General features: G+C 44.4%; 1 protein-coding gene across 2 annotated transcripts in view; it reads right to left on the reverse strand.

Annotated features, from left to right (window-relative positions):
* Nucleotides 1-20,038, reverse strand: part of INTS1 (integrator complex subunit 1) — a 57,134-nt gene that overhangs the window by 17,070 nt on the left and 20,026 nt on the right. For both annotated transcript variants that reach the window (XM_075830333.1, XM_075830332.1), the window contains exons 17-34: nucleotides 19,206-19,297; nucleotides 18,994-19,054; nucleotides 18,572-18,769; nucleotides 18,331-18,460; nucleotides 17,585-17,764; nucleotides 16,855-17,004; nucleotides 16,559-16,738; nucleotides 15,673-15,777; nucleotides 14,631-14,798; nucleotides 13,636-13,747; nucleotides 6,348-6,506; nucleotides 4,687-4,833; nucleotides 4,507-4,605; nucleotides 3,409-3,533; nucleotides 2,478-2,732; nucleotides 1,446-1,605; nucleotides 511-651; nucleotides 26-206 (exon numbers count right to left, since the gene is read on the reverse strand). In XM_075830333.1, coding sequence (XP_075686448.1) covers nucleotides 26-206; nucleotides 511-651; nucleotides 1,446-1,605; nucleotides 2,478-2,732; nucleotides 3,409-3,533; nucleotides 4,507-4,605; nucleotides 4,687-4,833; nucleotides 6,348-6,506; nucleotides 13,636-13,747; nucleotides 14,631-14,798; nucleotides 15,673-15,777; nucleotides 16,559-16,738; nucleotides 16,855-17,004; nucleotides 17,585-17,764; nucleotides 18,331-18,460; nucleotides 18,572-18,769; nucleotides 18,994-19,054; nucleotides 19,206-19,297 — 2,643 coding nt within the window. The remainder of the gene's footprint in view (nucleotides 1-25; nucleotides 207-510; nucleotides 652-1,445; nucleotides 1,606-2,477; nucleotides 2,733-3,408; nucleotides 3,534-4,506; nucleotides 4,606-4,686; nucleotides 4,834-6,347; nucleotides 6,507-13,635; nucleotides 13,748-14,630; nucleotides 14,799-15,672; nucleotides 15,778-16,558; nucleotides 16,739-16,854; nucleotides 17,005-17,584; nucleotides 17,765-18,330; nucleotides 18,461-18,571; nucleotides 18,770-18,993; nucleotides 19,055-19,205; nucleotides 19,298-20,038) is intronic.

Below are 20,038 nucleotides of genomic sequence, written 5' to 3' on the forward strand. Positions count from 1 at the left end.
GAACAATGAGGAGCAACAAACATACCTGCAGTTGTCACTTCCCTTCTTCCCTGGGGTCTCTTCCTGCTCTTGCAGTAGTAGAGCGCTCACCACAGCAACAGGACCGGTGGCAGTAAACCGTGATGTGGTTTCTATAGTTACGGACAGCAGGACGGTCAAAAACTCTTCCAAATAGGGAGATTTCGCTTCAATCAGTCCCTGGAGAACTGAGAACAGACATAAAACATGCAGAAAGGACGAGGAATTATTATATGTGCAGAAAATCCCAGTGAAAATATCAATTTAGCAGAATAAATTCGCCATCTTTATTAGTCTCATGCCTCTCGCGCACAAGTCACAACTGGACGCCATGTGCCTAGGCGATACATGGGTATTGTGCCCTTAGATACAAAAGAGCATCCAGAACTGGATAATCATTCTTGGTTTTGGAAAAAGGATCTATAAGGCGCCACCACTGCATCAGATACAGGTCAAAACAAACATGGCTATCCCTTTAGCGCCAAATCTTACCTTTGCTGATCAGTTCAGGTTCTACATTGCATTTATCTCCAGATTTCAGAGTAGTAATGATCGCACATAGCGTGGAATTGATCACATCCGGTTCCCGACAAAACGCCAGCGCTTCTGCCAAGTGCAAAAACCCACCGCGCACTGCCAAATAAAGATCAGTGGAAAAGCACTTGTTACAAGATGTGGTTCTACAATGAATTCCCATCAACTATGGTTACAGTGAGTCAGGGGGAACTGAATACAATGTAGGCTAGCACACAGTAAAATATACCTAAGGTTTCTAAAAGCCCCTCTACACCTCCCATTAGCAGCAACACCCTAATAATAATAGATATAGGTCAGCAGAATAGAGCCCTTTAGCTCCCTCCAGAGAAGAGGGGTGCTGCTGTAAACGGTACCTGTATTCTGCCGAGAAGATGCTAAGGAGTTAGAATTCACTGCAACTTACGAATTCAAATCACCTGCACGCGTCCGGCATTGGCCAAACATGAACTGGTGACCACGTAATATATAATCCTAAGCGGGGACCACACTCTATGACGTCCATATACCCTAATGGGACATATGGACAGGGGTGGTCAAGGACTTAAAAAAAATGGGTCTGCTTTTTTAATCCCAGAAGCAGCGCCACTTTTGCCTTTGGGCTGTGTCTGGTATTGCAGCCAATCCCGATGCAAATGCATAAGGCAGAGCTGCGGTACCGAACGCATCCCGTGGTAAAGAGAGGCACCGTTTACGTAGAAAAAAAAGGAAAAGCTTTTTTTTCTAATCCTAGACAACTCCTATTCATAGAGAACAAGTCATCGCTGGGGCCTAGACCTTCTACTAAACAGGTTGGCTAATCGTAAGAACAACTTGTAATCGTCATAAAGAAAGAACTAAACTGCATTTGTATAAAAATGGACTTCATTATTTTCAATAGAAGAGCATTGTACCATCGCTGATCCGGTGCTTGGAGGAATACTGTGTAGCGAAAGACTTCAGCTGAGCCTTTAGGGGTCCCTCCTCCACCCCAGGACTGTCCAGCCATTGCAACATCTGCATGAGCACTTTAAAGAATAGTGAGGAGAAGGCAGTGTCCTGGGGCACACAACGCTGTGAGAAGAAGAATGGCAGACACGTTACAATGAGAGGTTCCCCCATATTATTACACGTCTACGTTCAGATGCATACGGCTAATGTATCACCAGAACTTCCAACCTTTGTAATTTAAAGGGCAAAATATCTGCAGGTCAGGCTACTAGAAAAGTGAATTTTTCTTTGTTCCTTTCCTATAATCATATTCCTAACAATCTCAGTATTAAGGACGTTATACCTTTGTGTCACCAACACCCGGTCATCTTGTTAAGACATTTAAAGGACCACCACATGTAGGGCGTAAACAGCATGACATAGGGATTCAAAGAACTTGAAAAACAGAATGTATGAGACCCTGCACTGGGTGTAACACGGGGTCAGTTTTGTTTGCAATACTTCTTATGGTCAGACGTCTCGTTCGTTCCATTTTTGTAGTTGTATTGCAATGTTATCACCTGCTTCCATGGATTGTAAAGCGATGTAAAATAGGCTTTATATATTAAGATATTAATAGTACACACATGAATTGTAAAGCAGGGGGAAGAGTCCTGGCAGGAGCGACTTCATCTCCATAACGGAGGGTTCTCCCTATAGCAGGAAGGCCAAATTCAGACGACCGTAGTCGTAGTATATGTCCGTGTGACGGCCGTTGTTTTAACAGACCGTGTGAAGGGTCTGTTGAAAAATAGAACATGTCCTATTTTCTTCCGTTTTCACGGATCCCTCGATAGACGAGTCTATGGCAGGGTAGACTTGAGCCTATCCCTCGCCGTTCTTCACGTCAGAGTTGGCACTCGCTCGTGTGAATCTGGCCTAACGCTGAAGATACTTTCATTACATTATCAGGGAATACATTTTACGCCTTTCGCTCTTTACATTTGTCAGCTCACCTGATATTGATAGAGTTGCCTCATAAGCGGGCAAGAGATAAAATGATTCCTGTGCATAGCCAAAACAAGGGCACCGCTGTGAGGGGAGCTGAGCAGGGCCGCCACAGCCTGCAGGAGGCGCACTGATATACCAGTCAGCTGAGTGTTCCCCTGCCGGATACGAGCCAGCTCCTGACCTAGTGCTTGCTGCAGGGCGAGGGATATAGGTCTCGGATTGGAGTTCTGCCATCTGGGGTCTGGATTGAGAGGGAAAAGCTGAAAAGATAAAACAAAAAGTTAGTACAAACCCGTCCAATCATGTATTAAAAGACAATACCATCATTGGTAACGGAGCAGAAATAGAAGCAATTTGGGAGTAACAAACCAAACTAACAGCTTTTCATCAATCGAAATCCTTTGAATAAGCCCTGATACACACCGCAAGTATTACAGCGCTGAAGGCACGCCGTGTGCCACCGTATGGCATCATATTCTTCCCTAGAAGGAATGCTTATAGAGAAGAAAACATCTAGAACATGGAACCCAATGTATGAAATCGAGCTATGCTGTTTCCAAAACTTGGGAAACCAGTGAGGCATCAGAGTAAAGAAACAGCTGAGGACGTTGTGCTAGGCTGTTTCCGTAACGCTCATTCACTTCTATGGAAGTTACGTAAATAGAGTAGCACAACGAGCGCGGCTGTTTCTGTATTCGGCAGCCTTACCAGGCGGTGTCCCTGTTCTTGGGATAGGTGCGGGTACCAGGGCTGAGACCAGCATCTATTAGACAGTTATGGCATGTAAATGTCTAATATGGGATTACCACTTTAAGACGCTTTTAAACGGCTGGAGTTACAGACTCAAGTAATGTAGCAGTGCCTGGAGATCTGCCATCTCTAATCAGAAAACAATGTTCCTGGTATAAGATATATAAGCAGTTCTGTATCATTTACCTGCAGAAACATTCCGGCTAAGTCATCTTCTGGACCCAGTACCGGGATCTGAGTGAGACCTCTAGGACGCACCTGTCCTTGGGGTACTTCAGTGCTTGGTTTTCGTTTTACTATATCCGCACTATCTGAAACATTGAAGGGGAAAAAATATATATTTCAGCCATCACACACTTTTTGATGTGCAGACCAACATATAAAATTCAGTATGCGGGTGATCTGGTGAGATTCAGGCACCCATAGTTTTGTTTTTTTGCAGTTATACATTAGAACTATTGAAATACTTAGAGGACCAGTAATATATTTTTCTAGTAAATGCCATTCCCGTTATTTTAGCAGGGAACGTATAAATAAATTGACACACTGGGGCTGCAATTACAACTAGTGTGGCGCTGGGAATCAAGAACAACGTATTAAAACCGCAGTTGTACTATGATTCTGGCCTCACGACTTTTAAATCAATGTACTTCATCTGTACAGGAAAAGCAGCCAAAAACACTGTGTACCAGACTATGTGGGGACACCCTATTGACAAGGGGAATGGTAAATATCAGTTGGTAAATTTATGCATTTACAGGAGGAATAACAGAGGAATGAGACCATTCAGAATTCATGCAAAAGGTGGTCCAGCATAACTGTGCACAAAGCGAGGTCCATAAAGACAGTGTGACAAGTTGGGTGTGGAGGAACTCGAGTGACTGCACAGAGCCCTGACCTCCCTGAACTCAACACCTTTGGGGTGAATTGTAATGCCGATAACAAGTCAAACTTTTGCACTCAACAAGGATTGACCTCACAAATGCTCTTTTGGCTAAATGCGCACAAATTTACACAAACACACTCCAAAACCTTGTGGAAAGTCTTCCTAGAAGAGTGTAGGCTGTTATATCTGCAAAAGGCGCCCAACTTCATATTAGCACCCATGGTCTTACAATGGGATGTCCAACAAGATCATATAGGTGTGATGGTCAGGTGTCCACATACTTTTGGCCTGATAGTTTATATGCACTATTCAATAAATGAGACATGGACATCAATCACAGAAACACAGTATACTTTTTTTTCTTTATCCAATAAGCTGATGAGTAGATTTTTACCCACCTCTTCTTGGTGGTATTGAAGCCGTCAGCAGACTATGAAATATTTGGCCTCCGGTGGCGCCTCTCTCGTGCTGAACCTCCACAAGATGAGCCATGTAATCTGAAAAACACAGAATAAAAGGGTCCGTTATACAAACACTATTACCAAAGACTATGAAGCGGCCCAGACTCCGGTACTCACTCTTATCCATGATGTTTTGCTCCAGTGACTGAGGTTCATGGGACACGGCCTGGTCCAGATATTGCAGTAGTTTACTCATACTGGACACTGGGATCCCAAAAGACTGGACAAAAAGCAACAACTGCTGCGGCTCCAAATCGTGCAATGCTAAAAGCAAACACAAAATACAGGAAGTATTCAGCTTGCAAAATATTACGTACAAATTACGATTATTTAAAGTGAACCGGTCTCCTCTCCTGACATGACTTTTAGTAAATGCTTGTATGCCCCGTGAAATAATTCTGGAGCATCTTTTCGTTGAACTGTGTTATGCCGTTCCTCTGCTAATTCCTCCCGGAAATGCATTAATAAATTGATTACTAAGCGTGTCCTTACACACTGACACTGTCCAATCAGTGTCAAGGAAACAGTAACACCCAGTTGTCAACAGAGGAGTAACAGAGGAGTAACAGAGGAGTAACAGAGGAGTAACAGAGGAGTAACAGAGGAGTAACAGAGGAGTAACAGAGGAGTAACAGAGGAGTAACAGAGGAGTAACAGAGGAGTAACAGAGGAGTAACAGAGGAGTAACAGAGGAGTAACAGAGGAGTAACAGAGGAGTAACAGAGGAGTAACAGAGGAGTAACAGAGGAGTAACAGAGGAGTAACAGAGGAGTAACAGAGGAGTAACAGAGGAGTAACAGAGGAGTAACAGAGGAGTAACAGAGGAGTAACAGAGGAGTAACAGAGGAGTAACAGAGGAGTAACAGAGCAATAACAGAGGAATAACAAAGATTTACTAAAACAGATAAGGGCTAGAGCAAGGATTTCACATCAAATCCTCCCTGTGTCCAATCAGACCATTCGACGATGATTTTATTTGTGTATGTCAAAAGTGTTACAATTTTTGCCGAAACAAAAGGGTTATTATATGTGCAGAAACCGGAGATTTTTGTTTTATATGTGCATATTAGGACTTGTTATTTACGATGTATTTTATCTACTGCAATATATGTAATAGATGCTGTCTAGCCAGATTTTTCCTCAAAACAAAAAGGGTAGACACTAGGCCCAGTGAGAGAAAAGTTGCTCATACACAATTTTGTTTTTACAGATCCCATCCTTTTTGGCAGGATCTGCAGACAATCTAAGGCTTCGTTCAGATCTGAGTCGGGGGCTCCATTCTGGCGTTCCGTCTGAGATTTCCGTCAGAACGGAACCCTGACAAACAAATGGAAACCATAGGTTTCCGTTTGCATCACCATTGATTTCAATGGCGACGGCAAATGGTTTCTGTTTGTCTCCGTTGTGCAAGGGTTCTGTCGCTTTTACAGAAGAAGTCGACTAATAAATGGTGATGCAAAACAGAAATCTATGGTTTCAGTTTGTTTGTCAGGATTTCGTTCTGATGGAAAGCCCGGACGCAGATGTAAACGAAGCCTAAAGTGTATGAGTGACTGCAGGATCAACGGTCTAGACAAAGACTGGTGGAGTTGAATTTTTGCCGTCGTCGTCCTTTGCCCTCCCAGGGTAGATTAGACATAGTTGATGCTATTAAGTGTTTAGGCAAACGTGAACACTAAGAACATCTAACCAGGTGTATCTGTTATTTTATAGCAAACAAACGAAACCAAAGTTTATAAATTAAATGGTGACTGTGCCATAAATGGTCTTTAACTTACCTGCATCAACAAGACGAGAAACCTCTGAACGAATCATCCGGAGTTTCAGCCAATCAGGGAGCAGTAATGCTTCTTCTGAAGTGTCCACCAAGAATGCTGTAGGGAGAGGCTTCTTCTCCGGAAACCAAATGTCCAGCAAGGCAAAGAAGTCGGTGGGGCCTTTCATGGAAAAAAAAACAAAATAAACATTCATTTAAATGTATCTAAGCAGATCTTTCAAGACACTTAACCCCTTAATGACCGGGCCATTTTGCACGTTAATGACCAAGGATTATTTTTTGTTTTTTCACGGTCGCATTCCAAGAGTCGTAACTTTTTTTTTATTCCGTCGACATAGCTGTATAAGGGCTTGTTTTTTGCGGGACGAGTTGTGTTTTGTAATTGTACCATTTTTAGATGCTTACAATATATCGATTAACTTTTATTAACTTTATTTTAGGAGAGAATTGAAAATAAGCAGCTATTCCAGCATTGATTTTCACGTTACAAATTTACGCCGTTTACTATGCAGCGTAAATAACATGTTCACTTTATTCTATGGGTCGGCACCATTACGGGGATACCAAATCTGTAAGGGTTTTATATGTTTTCCTACGTTTGCACAATAAAAAGCCTTTTAGAAAAAAATTACTTGTTTTTCCATCGCCGCATTCCAAGAGCCGTAACGTTTTTATTTTTCCGTCAATGAGGCCATATGGGGGCTTGATTTTTGCGGGACAATGTGTAGTTTTCATTAGTACTATTTTGGGGTACATAGGACTTATAGATTAATTTTTATTTAATTTTTTATGGGGGGAATGGGAGAAAAAAGAGAATTTTGCCATTGTTTTTTGCGGTTTTTTTGGACGCCGTTCATCCGGCGGTTTTTTTTTTTTTAATCAGTTCAAGTTTATTCAACAAAACTCCACATTATTACAGGTCATTGTACTTTCTCATACAGTGTACAAACAATTTTCAACAGACCCAATTCTTTACATTTAACCAAACATTCCCTTCCCCCCAACTCCCCCCTGTATCCCCCCCAGCCGATCTTCTCAGTACCACTTTTCCATTCCTCTCCCCTTAGTGGCCCTATACCTGCACTTGTTGCCTTAGTGTCATTAGCTCCACAGAAGCATACCCAGATTGATCAATCCACCTAGCCCATTGTTTGTCGAACTTGACCCTGGACCCCCTCTTGGAGTATATCCTATACTCCATCAGAACCTGTGAGTTAAGTGCCCCTATGATTTCTTGTTTTGATGGTGGCTCCGCATCCAGCCAGTGCTTTGCAATTCCTTTCCGAACTTGATACAGTATTTTAGCAATTGCCAACCCTGACATCCTATCTCCCCCCAAATCTCCAACATACCCTAGCAGCATTACTACAGGATCCCATGGGATCTGTACCTCAAACACTCTCCCCACTAGTTCTGATATTTCCGTCCACAGTCTCCCCAGCTTCCCACATGTCCAGAACATATGAAGGATGTCTGCTTTTTCCTCCGGGCACCTAGGACATTTTGCATCCGCTCTTAATCCCATTTGTTTCAGCACCCACGGGGTCCTGTACACCCTATGTATCAGAAACAACTGCGATCTTCGTTGTGCTACATTAATGGACAAGGTACATGTTGCTGCCAATACCGCCTCCCAATGGTCTGTTGTAATAGGACCCACATCCCTCTCCCATATTGCTTTCACTGTTGCCATAGGATCTCCCAGATGTTCCACCAACAACCTGCGATAAACCAATGATATTAATCCTTTTGATGTTACTGCTTTTGGAATATGCTCCAACACCCCCGCGGCATGTATCGTCAGGTCCACACTGACTGCTTGTGTCTGCACAGCGTGCCGAATCTGCAGGTACTGATAAAACATGCGGGAGTCCAGTTGAAACTCCTCCCTTACTTGCTGAAAAGATTTGAGTATGTCTCCCTCATACAACTGATTCAACCGTATTATGCCTTGCTGCTCCCACCCCTGCATCCCTTCCAATTTACCCAATTCCCCCAAATAAGCATTTCTCCAGAGCGGTGTATACTTAGTGCACTCCCCTATCCCCAGCAATTGCTTGCACTGCCACCACACCTTATGTATGAGAAGCAGAGTGGGTCTGGTACTCGCCATCTGTTTATATCTGTGCGCTTCCAGTCCTGCCAGCGGGTTCTCCCCCCCCCCCAGATATGATAGGATGCGCGCACTGGACCCCCATGTCTCTTCCTGCTCCCACCCCCAGAAATGCTGACATTGGGCAGCTAAATAATACACCCAAGCATTGGGAACAGCCAGGCCCCCCTCCTCCTTTGGCAGCTGTAATTTCTCCAGTTTAATCCTAGGTACCCCCTTCTTCCATACTAGGTCCCTAAAAAGGTTATGCAATCTCCTGAACCAATATTTGGGGATCCATACCGGTGAGTTATGTAGTACATACAACACCTGGGGCATAAGGATCATTTTAATCAAATTTGTCCTACCCAGAGCCGATAGGGGCAACTTATTCCACGCCTCTACTTTGGCTTTTATCTTTGTTAACAGTGGCATTACATTAAGGGACATATAATCCTGTACTTTCGCCGTCACCCTCACCCCCAAATACTTAAACTCCTTCACCACAGGTATCTCCACCTCCTCTTCCCCATTCTGAACGTCCCCCGGGTCCATGAGCATTAGGGCCGATTTTGACCAATTAATGAGTAGTCCTGAGTATTTCCCAAACCGCTTAATTAGGGCCATCACTAACGGTAATGTGCGTTCGGTATCCGCCATAAATAGCAGCATATCATCTGCGTATAATGCAATTCTTTCCTCCACCCCCCCATATCTCAACCCCTGAATTTGTTCATGTTGTCTCACTGCACACGCCAAGGGTTCCACCGCCAACGCAAACAACAATGGGGACAATGGACATCCCTGACGCGTTCCCCGCTCCAGCGCAAACCGATCCGATACCACCCCATTCACCCTTATCTTTGCTGTCGGGGCTACATACAACAATTTTACCCATTTTATATAATTAGGGCCAAATCCCATTTTTTCCAGAACTGACCACAAATAATTCCACTCCACACAATCAAATGCTTTGGCCGCATCTAAGGACATTATGGCTCTCCCCCCACGATTATCCGGCATAACTTGTAGATTCAAAAACAGTCGCCTCAGATTTACCGCCGTCGATTTGGATGGCATAAAACCGGCCTGATCTCCGTGTACCACCCCAGCTACTACTTTAGCTAGTCGAAGCGCCAATACTTTCGCCATTATTTTAATATCCGCCGTCAGCAGTGAGACTGGTCTATAAGAGCCCGGGAGTTGAGGATCCTTCCCCTCTTTAGGCAGAACTACTATAGTCGCTTCATACATTGTTTCTGGAAGCCGCCCCCTATTGAAGCTATCTAAAAGAGTGGCCAGTAACTGCGGCGCAAGCTCTTCCCCATATTCCTTAAAAACTTCCACCGGAAGACCATCCGGCCCCGGCGCCTTTTCACTGGCTAGTATCCCTATAGCCGCCTGTATTTCCTCCAGAGATATTGGCTCCTCCAATGTCCCTCTCTCCTCCCCCCCCCAACCTAGGAAATTCTATCTCCCCTATATACTCTTCCAGCTGCTGAGGCGTGTGCTCTGCCCTAGAGGCATACAAATCCGAATAGAACTGCTGAAACACTTTCAAAATCTGTCCTGTATCAGTCTCCAACTTCCCCCCCTCCCCTTTAATGGTGTGTATGTAATTATTCTCCCTCTGAGCCTGCGCCATCCTTGCCAGTAACCGTCCAGTGGTTTCCCCCTCCTCATAGTATTGGCGTTTTAAAAACATCCTTTTGTTATCTGCCCTCTCCAACTGATGTTGCTTTAACAACCGCTGCGCCTCCACCCAATGCTTCAATGTGTCTGTTGTGTTATCTATTATATGCAGCCTTTCTGTCTCCTCTACCCTTTCCAACAGCGCTTCTCCTAATTGTCTAGACCGTGTTTTTACTGCTGAAATGTGCTGGATGAACACCCCTCTCAGCCACGCCTTCATCGCGTCCCACAGTATCTCTTGCGGTACCGTTCCTGAATTGAACTGAAAGTATTCCTTTATGAGGTTTAAAATTTGTTTATTGTCTATCAGCTTTAGCCAAAAGGCATTAAGTTTCCAGCACCCTTGCCCCCGCCCTGTCCTCTCCTCCGTCTCTACCTTCATTAACACAGGAGAATGATCCGATAACGCTCTTTGCAAGTATTCTATCTGAGCTACAAATGGTACCGCTGTCGGTGAGCACAAGATTAAGTCTATCCTGGATAACGACTGATATGTGGAAGACGCACAAGAATACTGAAAGCTATTTGGATGTTTATCCCTCCATATGTCCCGCCAGCCCATTTCCGCAACCAGATGGCCAAAAGCTGTTACACCTCCCCCTGTCATGCCAAATTTATCCATATTAGTATTCAATACTGCGTTAAAATCCCCCATCACTAGTAACGGCACCTCCGGGTACCTAGCCAGTTCCTCCACCACTTTCTTGATACATCCGCTAGAAAACGGAGGGGGTACATACAACACCACCAACACACAATTCCAATGATACAAAGTACAGTGTACCCCCACATACCGCCCCTCCCCATCCTGGAAGGAGTCGTGACATACAAATGGCACTGCCCTATGTATGAGAAGACTCACCCCCCTTGAATATGTAGTATGGTAAGAATGAAAACTATGGCCTACCCAGGCCCTATGCATCATGGAAACTGAATCCCTAGTCATATGTGTCTCCTGTAGTCCTATCACCCTCGACTCCTGTTTTCTAATAAAATCAAATACCGCCTGTCGTTTTCTGGCTTCCCGCAGGCCCCGTACATTCCAGGACAAACAATTAAGTGATCCCATCATCCCTCAACATATCACAGCTCCTCCTATCCTGTTCTCTTAATTTTACATATCCGACCGGCTGGGTCTTTTCTCCCTCCCTCCCCTCCCCCCCCTGCACCCTCCCCTCCCCCCCCTGCAACCTCCCCCGTAAACCTACCCCTTTCCAAGGGTTGGGGCAACAGAACGTATCTGCCATTACCCATAACAAACATCGGCAGGTCAACTCCGCCCACCATACATTCAACAATGCCATAACTCGTTATGTGCTTTTCCCGCTTAACTGACCATCCCTCCTGCTGCCATTTTCTTACAAATAAACTACCATCCCTTCAGCATATCAATACCCCTCAATGTCCATAAACACATTCCTCCTCTTCTGGTCTTCCGCGGTCCCCGCAACCATGCCCTCCAACTCCAAGTCCAATCAAATGCCAAATCTTGCAATTTTTCCTACGACACCTGGTTCAGTCCTGCATCCCCAGCCTCCGTTTGCCAGCCGGTCTGTTCCGGATCAACGCCGTCCCTCTGCCGGTCTCAGCTGACTTTCATGGCTATCCAACCATCTAACCGCTTCTCTCGGTGTCTCAAAAAAGGAAGTTGTTCCCAGCGCCACCACTCTCAAACGGGCAGGATACATCATCGAATATTGCACTTGTAATGCCCTTAGTCGTCTTTTTATATCCATAAACTGTGATCTTTTCCGTTGCACTTCCATAGAGAAGTCCAGGAAGAAGGACACTTTCACCCCATTAAAGGAGATGTCTTGACGCTCTCTAGCTTTCCTCAGGATCTTGTCTCTATCTTTATAATGTAGAATCTTTATCAGCACCGGTCTCGGCGGCCTTCCGGGAGGGCCAGGTCTGGTCGGCACCCTGTGCGCTCTCTCCACCGCAAATAAAGGGGTCAATTCCTCTCTACCAAATGTGTCTATCAGCCACTTTTCGAAGAAGTCATCCGGATTCGTTCCCTCCACTCTTTCCGGAACCCCCACAAGGCGCACATTATTTTGTCTCAGCCGATTTTCCATATCGTCTGTCTTAGCCATCAATGTCGCCACTGCCTGTGAATGTGCCTGTACATCCTGCTTTATATGAGGAATCGCATCCTCCATGTCTGAGACTCTCCCTTCCACGGCAGTGGTGCGTTCCGCAACTTTCTGCAAATCATTCCTGAGCAGCAAAATGTCCTCCTTCAATCCACCCATCTGATTTGCTAAGGTATTAAGGACCATAGAATTCTGCTTCACCGCTGCCAAAATGTCCTTTAAGGAGGGTTCCTCCTTCCTTACTCCACTTTTCCCTCCAGCACCTGGCTGATCCTGCATGGCGCCACTCATCTCCTCCTCCTCCTCCTCCTCCTCACTTCTCATGTCCCCCGCCAAAGGAGAATACCTGGATCCATATGATGAGCTTCCAGCTTCCTGATCTCCAGCCGACTTTCGCTGCTGTGCAGCCGCCCCCCCTGCTCTCGGCGTGCGGGCGAACCTCTCCAGCTTTTCCACAACTTCCTGCCGGAGGCCTCTATTGCGGCCTTCCTTCTCCTCGGCGCCATCTTGAGCGCGGGACCCAGGACTCGCTGGCGGCGACTTCTGCTTCTTAGAGCGCGTCATTATGACCGGGTATTCGTGCTCCTCCACCTCCAGGCTCTGGTAAGCCCCTAGGGAAGCTATTTTCCCCGAGTTTTACGGGATATATGTACTTTAACGGATGATTACAGCAGGAGCTCCGGTCACACACGTCCTCTCACATTCACCTCTAGGCCACGCCCCCGTTCATCCGGCGGTTTAATTAATGTGTTCATTTTATTGTTCAAGTTGTTACGATCGCGGGGATACCATATATGTGTATGTGATTTGTTTTGACACTTTTACTAAATAAAACCACTTTTTGGGCAAAAAAAGTTGTTTTATTTGATTTTCACTGTAATTATTATTCTTTTTTTTTTCACCAACTTTATTTAACTGATTGCCATTTTTTTTTTAGTCCCACCAGGGGACTTCACTATGCGATGTGCCGATCGCATATATAATGCGGCATCGCCTAACAGGCAGTTGCTGAAGACAGACCTGGGGGTCTTTGTTAGACCCCCGGCTGCCATGGAAACACAACGGCGACCCGCGATTTCTTTGCGGGGGCGCCGATGGGGTGACAGAGGGAGCTCCCTCCCTCTGTCAAATACATTAGATGCCGCTGTCACTATTGACAGCGGCATTTAATGGGTTAAACTGCCGGAATCGGAGCGCGCTTCGATTCCGGCAGTTGCAGCAGGAGCCAGGCTGTGTTGAACAGCCGTGCTCCTGCCGCTGATCGCGTGGGTACAGTCTCAGTACCCGCGCCATCACAGGACGGACATATCCGTCCTCCTGCGCGAACTAGCAGCTGCAGAGGACGGATATATCCGGATATATCCGTCCTTCGGCGTTAAGAGGTTAAAATGACAAAACACAGTTCTCACCACGTGGGGGTCCAAGGGTCAGCAGAATGACCATGGCGTGGACAACAAGAATATGCATTGTAGCCGTTTCCCCAGAAGTCCAACGTAAGAAAACTTGATCCTGAGATTCAGACTGAGCAAAGCGCACACACAGAAAAAATCATATTAATTGTATAATAAAACAGAGCATTGAAAAGTTCTTGATTTTGAATTTATATAAATAATTAGATACAGATTAATAATCTACAAAATTAAAATTCTCCACCATATACCCAACGAAAGTGGCAAATAAAGATGTAAAGAATTTTACATTGAAATATTAAAGCGTAACTAAACTTTAAAAAAATAAATAAATACTTTTGACTTGTCAGAAGTTTTGATCGGCGGGGGGGTCCGAGCAATGAGACCCCCACCAATCGCTAAAACGAAGCGGCAGAAGCGCTCGGGTGAGCACTGTGCCGCTTTGTTTCTGATCGGCTTTCCTCGGAAAGCCGAGCAAGCGGTCTACGGACTCAGACTTTTTGAGCCCGTACAAAGCTCCGCGGAAAGGTGATCACGAAGCTATTCTGCTGCTGCGTTTTAGCGATTGGTGTGTGTCTCAGCGCTCAAATCACCACCGATCAAAACTTCTGACATGTCACTATGACACGTTAAAAGTTTTTTAGAGTTTAGTTACAATTTAAATATCTGCATTTTTAAATGGAATACGATGTTATTCTCTAGGACGTTCAAGCAAATACACAATATGAGAGGAGTAAGTTCAGCGGCAGAGATGTGAGAGAAATGTGCTCCATATTTGTATTTTATGGGGAATCAGTGGTTACTGATAATAGACCTGTGAGGAGGGCAGACAGGTTCTTTTAGGGTAAGGTGATATTGCTTTTTTTTTTCTTTATAAAACTGCCGGGAAAATATTTTCTGTCACCTTTACGAAAACAAAAACGCCCCATGCGAACTTGCCCAAAACTTGAGATAAAAGGAAAAATAATAAAACAATAAAATATCAATATACACACCCAGCTATACACCTCATCTCCTTCCTTGGATTTTCGCATGCGTTTGACGTAGCGTGAGAAAATGGAGAGAAGGGCAGCCAGAACAGCATTGGACTCCGGGCAGTAGGAAAGCTTGGTGAAAAGGTGACCCATAATTGTGGAGCGTTCCACAGTCAGACGAGCAACGTCCTGCAAGAGAGGGATAATACATTCAATTATCGACCATCATAAGAGAAGACAAAAAGATTGACTTTGAGCTGTAAATGGGCAGAGGTGCTATGATGCATTGAAAGAGTTAATGCATAGCCAATGAATGCCCCGATAACTGCAAATTAGCCATTCCTTAAAAGGGGGTCTTCCGGGACCTTCAATAGATGACCTATCTTTAGGATAGACCTTCAATGTATAATTGGTGAGGATCTGGCCCCTGGCCCCCCTCGAACAGCAGAAGGAAGGGGAGAAGCCTCTTCATTGTTATCCAGGCACTCTGTGTACATGCACGTGTGGCTGTGCCTGGTACTGCAGCTCAGCCCTGTTCACACTCAGGCCCCATGCAAACGACCGTAAAATTACGAACCCGCCCGGTTATATTGGTCGCGGACACCTTTCCGTAGTGCTATGGAAACGTGTCTGTGCCGTAGAACCGTGCATGTCCTATTTTTGGGATTTTATGGGCCGAGCTCCCATACTTTGTATGGAAGCACGGCACGAAAATGCGGCGCGCGGCCGTCCCCACAATCGCGGGCTGTGATAACGGGCACGGCCGTGTGCATGGGGCCTTACATTTGCATGTAAGACCCCTTTGATATGCGGATATTTGGAGGTCGCAGGGAACCCCAACCAATCATACATTAGACGCCTATCCAAAGCATAGGCCAACAACTATGTGCTTAGAACACATGGTCAGAAAAGAACAAATTAGCTCAAATTAACTTCATACTATGCGATCTGTAGATCATGAATCTCATTCTATGTAATGGCGATGACTTCCTTATTGTTGGGTGGCTGCTTTTTATTTTTAAATTGGATGGTGGATTAGACTTTAGAATGAATAGTTCCTCACCAGCGCAAGTTCATTATGTTGTGCTTGTTCTTCAACTGGTGCATGCTGGGACAGATACACTAGATAGGCGCTGATGGTTCTTAAGTCAGTCTCCATGTGAATAGCCTGAGAAGAACAAAATAATTTTGAGTGAAGCTTCTGAGCACAGGAAACAAGGGGTTACCTGGTCATGTGATGAACATACAGGTGCTGCGATCGCTAGAAGAGGGTAAAAATATATGCGGCGGCAGTCGCAAGGGGCCTGAGAACCTGCCCAGTGCAGCGGCGAATAGCGCCACAATTAACTGCAAAATAGTGCAGACATTCACCACCCCAAGGAGGTACGGTTTTGGTCGCGTGTAGCTGCCGCCCCATGTGTTCTCATCTCGAAACCAATACTATAACAGAGCCGAGCACCTGTGTGATCATCACATCATCATGGACAGAATTTTATCCACTGGAAGTAAACAATGAAGGTTAATACAAAATGACAACAAGAGATCTTAAAAATCCGTGAGAAATTAATACAGAAAGTATATTGGAAAATTGTAATTATACCCAAAAACAGCATAACGCCTCATGCACACGACAGAGTGTACCGTCCGAGTTCCGTCAGGGATCCGAGGAAAGATAGGACATGTCCTATCTTTCCTCGGATCGGAGACTCGAACCATTTTTCATGGACCCGATTCACCCGCTAAAGTGAATGGGTCCGTGAAGACTATCGGGTGCCACTCGGATGCCGTCAAAAACGGCCCGAGTGGCACAACGGTCGTGTGCAGGAGACCTTAGAATTTGCTAAAACCCGACAACCCCTTTAAGCGTATTCATCTTCAATTTTGGATGTCATTACTATATTATCTATTTTGAGAATTCCATTTACGAATTCCAACACACGCCTATGTACCTGCTGTAACGCCACCGCTGTGGTTCCCTTCACACTGTCAAACAGTGGAAGTTTTGGCAAGTCCCTAAGCAGCCACTGATAACCAGGAATCAGCTCAGAGTCCAAAGAATCATCATCCATAAACTGATCCTTCTCGTCTCCATCCTGCAGATCTCTTGATGTGAGCACCATGGAGAGACCCTGGAAAACAAAACCCACCAGAATCCAGGCAGTTCTTGTCACTATTACAATACATATTGATAACCATGAAGTGAAAAATGTAAACACATGAAAAATTCAAATCTATATTTTTTTACCTTCATAGCCAGAACTCGTGAGGAGACCTGAGAGGAGCTGAGGCGTCGCAGGAAATAATCTAGTACTTCACATGTTGTTTGTTCATCAGCTTTTGGTCCTAGTAGCAAATCCTGAAGACGGCTAAGAAGCTGCCTCTGTTTCTGCTGTCTCTAAAAAGACAACAGAAATCCGGAGAAAAAAAGAAAAAAGTCATGGCTTACTTACTTTATTTTGAAAAACTATCATTTTTTAGCAAGTTATGAGCAATTTTAGTTTTATGCTAATTAGTTTCTTAATGACCAACTGGGCGTGTTTTTACTTTTTACCAACTGGGTGTTATACAGAGGAGTGTGTGACGCTGACCAATCAGTGACCAATCAGTGAGATACACTTCTCATTGTTCCAGCCCACTGTTACAGTGTGATTGTGCAGTGAAAGAAGCTGGGCTGGAACAATGAGGAGTGTATGACACTGATTGGTCACTGATTGGTCACTGATTGGTCAGCCTCATACACTGTTGTTACCTACATTACAGCGCCGATCAGATGATGTAGGAGATAGGGCACTTATAATGTGGTGACAAAGACTCTTTAATATGAACCTCTTCAGATAAAAAGATGGATGATTGCATAAAAGATTCCTTCAAACACAACCAGTGTTTCTGGTCTGTCTTAAAATATTTGCACAAATTACTTACATTATATAAAAATAACACATAAGAAAATGAGTATGTAAAGTGTCGCAGCCAACCTGGTGTTTCTTGGCTCTCTGTTCCTTGCTCTCATTCTCTTCATCGTCCTCCCCTGTTCCGGACTCATCAGCAGCATCGTGTAGGAGGAATTCACAGAGACACTGTACAGGCAGAACGTCCAAGGATCCTTCACTAGACTGCACCAAATCTGCCAGCCAGGGCATAGACTGTGATGATGCCTGAAATAGACGTATTACACATCTTTATTGCCACAAACAAGCTACTTCTGCCGGATGTTTAGCGGACAGCCATCTTTGTGTACGGCCAGCTTTAGGGTGACCATAGACAGCTGGGTGTTTTGTAGGTCAGGGAAACATCTGCCAGATTCAGCTAAGGCTTCGTTCAGGCGTTCCATCTGAGCTTTTCATCAGGGGAACCCATGAACGTAGCCCTGACTGAAACAAACGGAAACCATCGTTTTTTGTTTGAATCACCATTGATTACAATGGTGACGGATCCGGTGCAAATGGTTTCCGTTTATCTCCGTTGCGCAAGGGTTCCATCGTTTAGCCAGAAGCAATACCGTAGTCGACCGCCAGGGTTCCGTTCATGGGTTCCCGTGACGGAAAGCTCAGGCGGAACACCTGAACGGAGCCCTGACGCAGATGTGAACGAAGCCTAACTCAATCCAAAATTGGGAGAAATCCCAAATAGGAGTCCCCAAGCGGCCTTCAACTTTTACCTCTATGTTTTAGGTGCTTGCCAGACATCCGACGTTCCAGATTTTGATTTTATTTGTACAAACCTGTCTTTGGATGACATTGAGAAGGAAGTCAGGACTGCGGCTACGACAAAGAAGGTGACCGAGACGCAATGACTGGTTCAAGGATTTGACCTGCTCTATGGCATTAGGAGGTGGACGACGAGGAGGTCCCCTGAAAACAAAGATGGAAAACATGACTAAATATATTCTACAGTATACAGACTGTCGCAAGGGAAGTAAAATTACTCCTATACCACCAATGCAGAAAAGTGTAAAAACATACTGTGGATCCAAGCTGGTTAGCTGTGAGAGGAGCAGACTATTACTCTCGGTTATAGTTTGCTTGGTGGAAGCCGCAGCCAGGTGACTCTCAAACGCAAGAATTTCCTGCTTCTCCCTTTGAGAAATTTGAAGTTCTCGGTTTATGATCTCCGTCCTTGTTTCTTCATCGGTTACAGTGCACGGTGGAAAAGAGTAATTGCTGAAAAAGCACAAAACAAAAGGAACAGAACATGAAACCTGAATATTCATAAACTATAGTCATTTTTACACTAGCTGCTAAGAGAGGGTGAGAGACTTTCTGAATAAAAAGGGATTCAAATAAAAGATTATTCTATAACCAAATCACACAACTTTGTATTTCCTTGATTTAGTGCAAGCAAGAAACTTTCTAACAGTACCTTCCTATAGTACAGCTTTACTTACTTTGTCATAACCATCTCCATTAGCATCTTTAAAGTTGGATATTCATCCCATGCAGCCAATCCTAAAGTAAATGGGGAATGAAAGTAGGGAAAGAGGAATGATGATAGAATAGTCATACTTATATACAAAAAAAAAATAAAAAAATAAAAATAAAAAAATAAATCGCAAAAAAAATAACACATACATGTATCCACAATAATTTTGATGCTTACCAATATTTTCGGGGTTAAAGGCAGCTACGACAAGTAAAAGTGGCCAGGCCTTCCAGTATAGTGTTGAAATGGCTAAATTAGGAGGCTGATACCTAAAATATAAAAATACATGAAAAAAAATAAAAAATAAAATGCTACACCAAAGTAATTACTAGTTTTTATATTTAAAATTGGGATAGAATGGTAGGCCTATATTTATCAGTCTATTGCTCACTTTAGCCACAATACCCGAACCCCCTACGGCACTACTGAAGCAAACTGGGGGGATCTGGAAGTTACATCTGGAGTATAGACAGATAAACACGGGTTCTCGTCTGACTGAGGTCTAAGGCTAATTCCGCGCACACAAAAACACTGATCCTTAGTTTTAGAACGATCATGATCTTTAGTTTTGTGTTGTATTTATTGGTAACATTGCATAACTGAACTGATGTAAATACGTCAATACTTTTTCAATGAACTTTAATCAGGTGCAAAGAAAAATAACTACAGAAAAAAATAAAATAAAAACGATTTCATAAGTTGCCTGTATACAATGGAAATTCAAAACGGTACCCTAAGTCCCTGTTCGCACAGTGTTATTTTTGGAGCGGCAGAGACGGTGGCAAAAAAAACGTCCAAAATCTCCTCCCATTGATTTTAAGGAGAGGGAGAGGCGTTTTGTTTTTTCCCCGCGATCAGAAAAAAATGTTCGCGGGAAAAAGAAACGTCATGCCCTTTCTACAGGCGTTTCTGCCTCTGACCTTTCATTGACGTCAATGGGAGGCAGAGGAAGCGGTTATCGTTGCGTTTTTTTGGCACGGGCATTCAAAGGCCACGGCCGAAAAACACGG

This window comes from Rhinoderma darwinii, chromosome 6, assembly GCF_050947455.1.
Source record: "Rhinoderma darwinii isolate aRhiDar2 chromosome 6, aRhiDar2.hap1, whole genome shotgun sequence".
NCBI classification, from domain to species: Eukaryota; Metazoa; Chordata; class Amphibia; order Anura; family Rhinodermatidae; genus Rhinoderma; species Rhinoderma darwinii.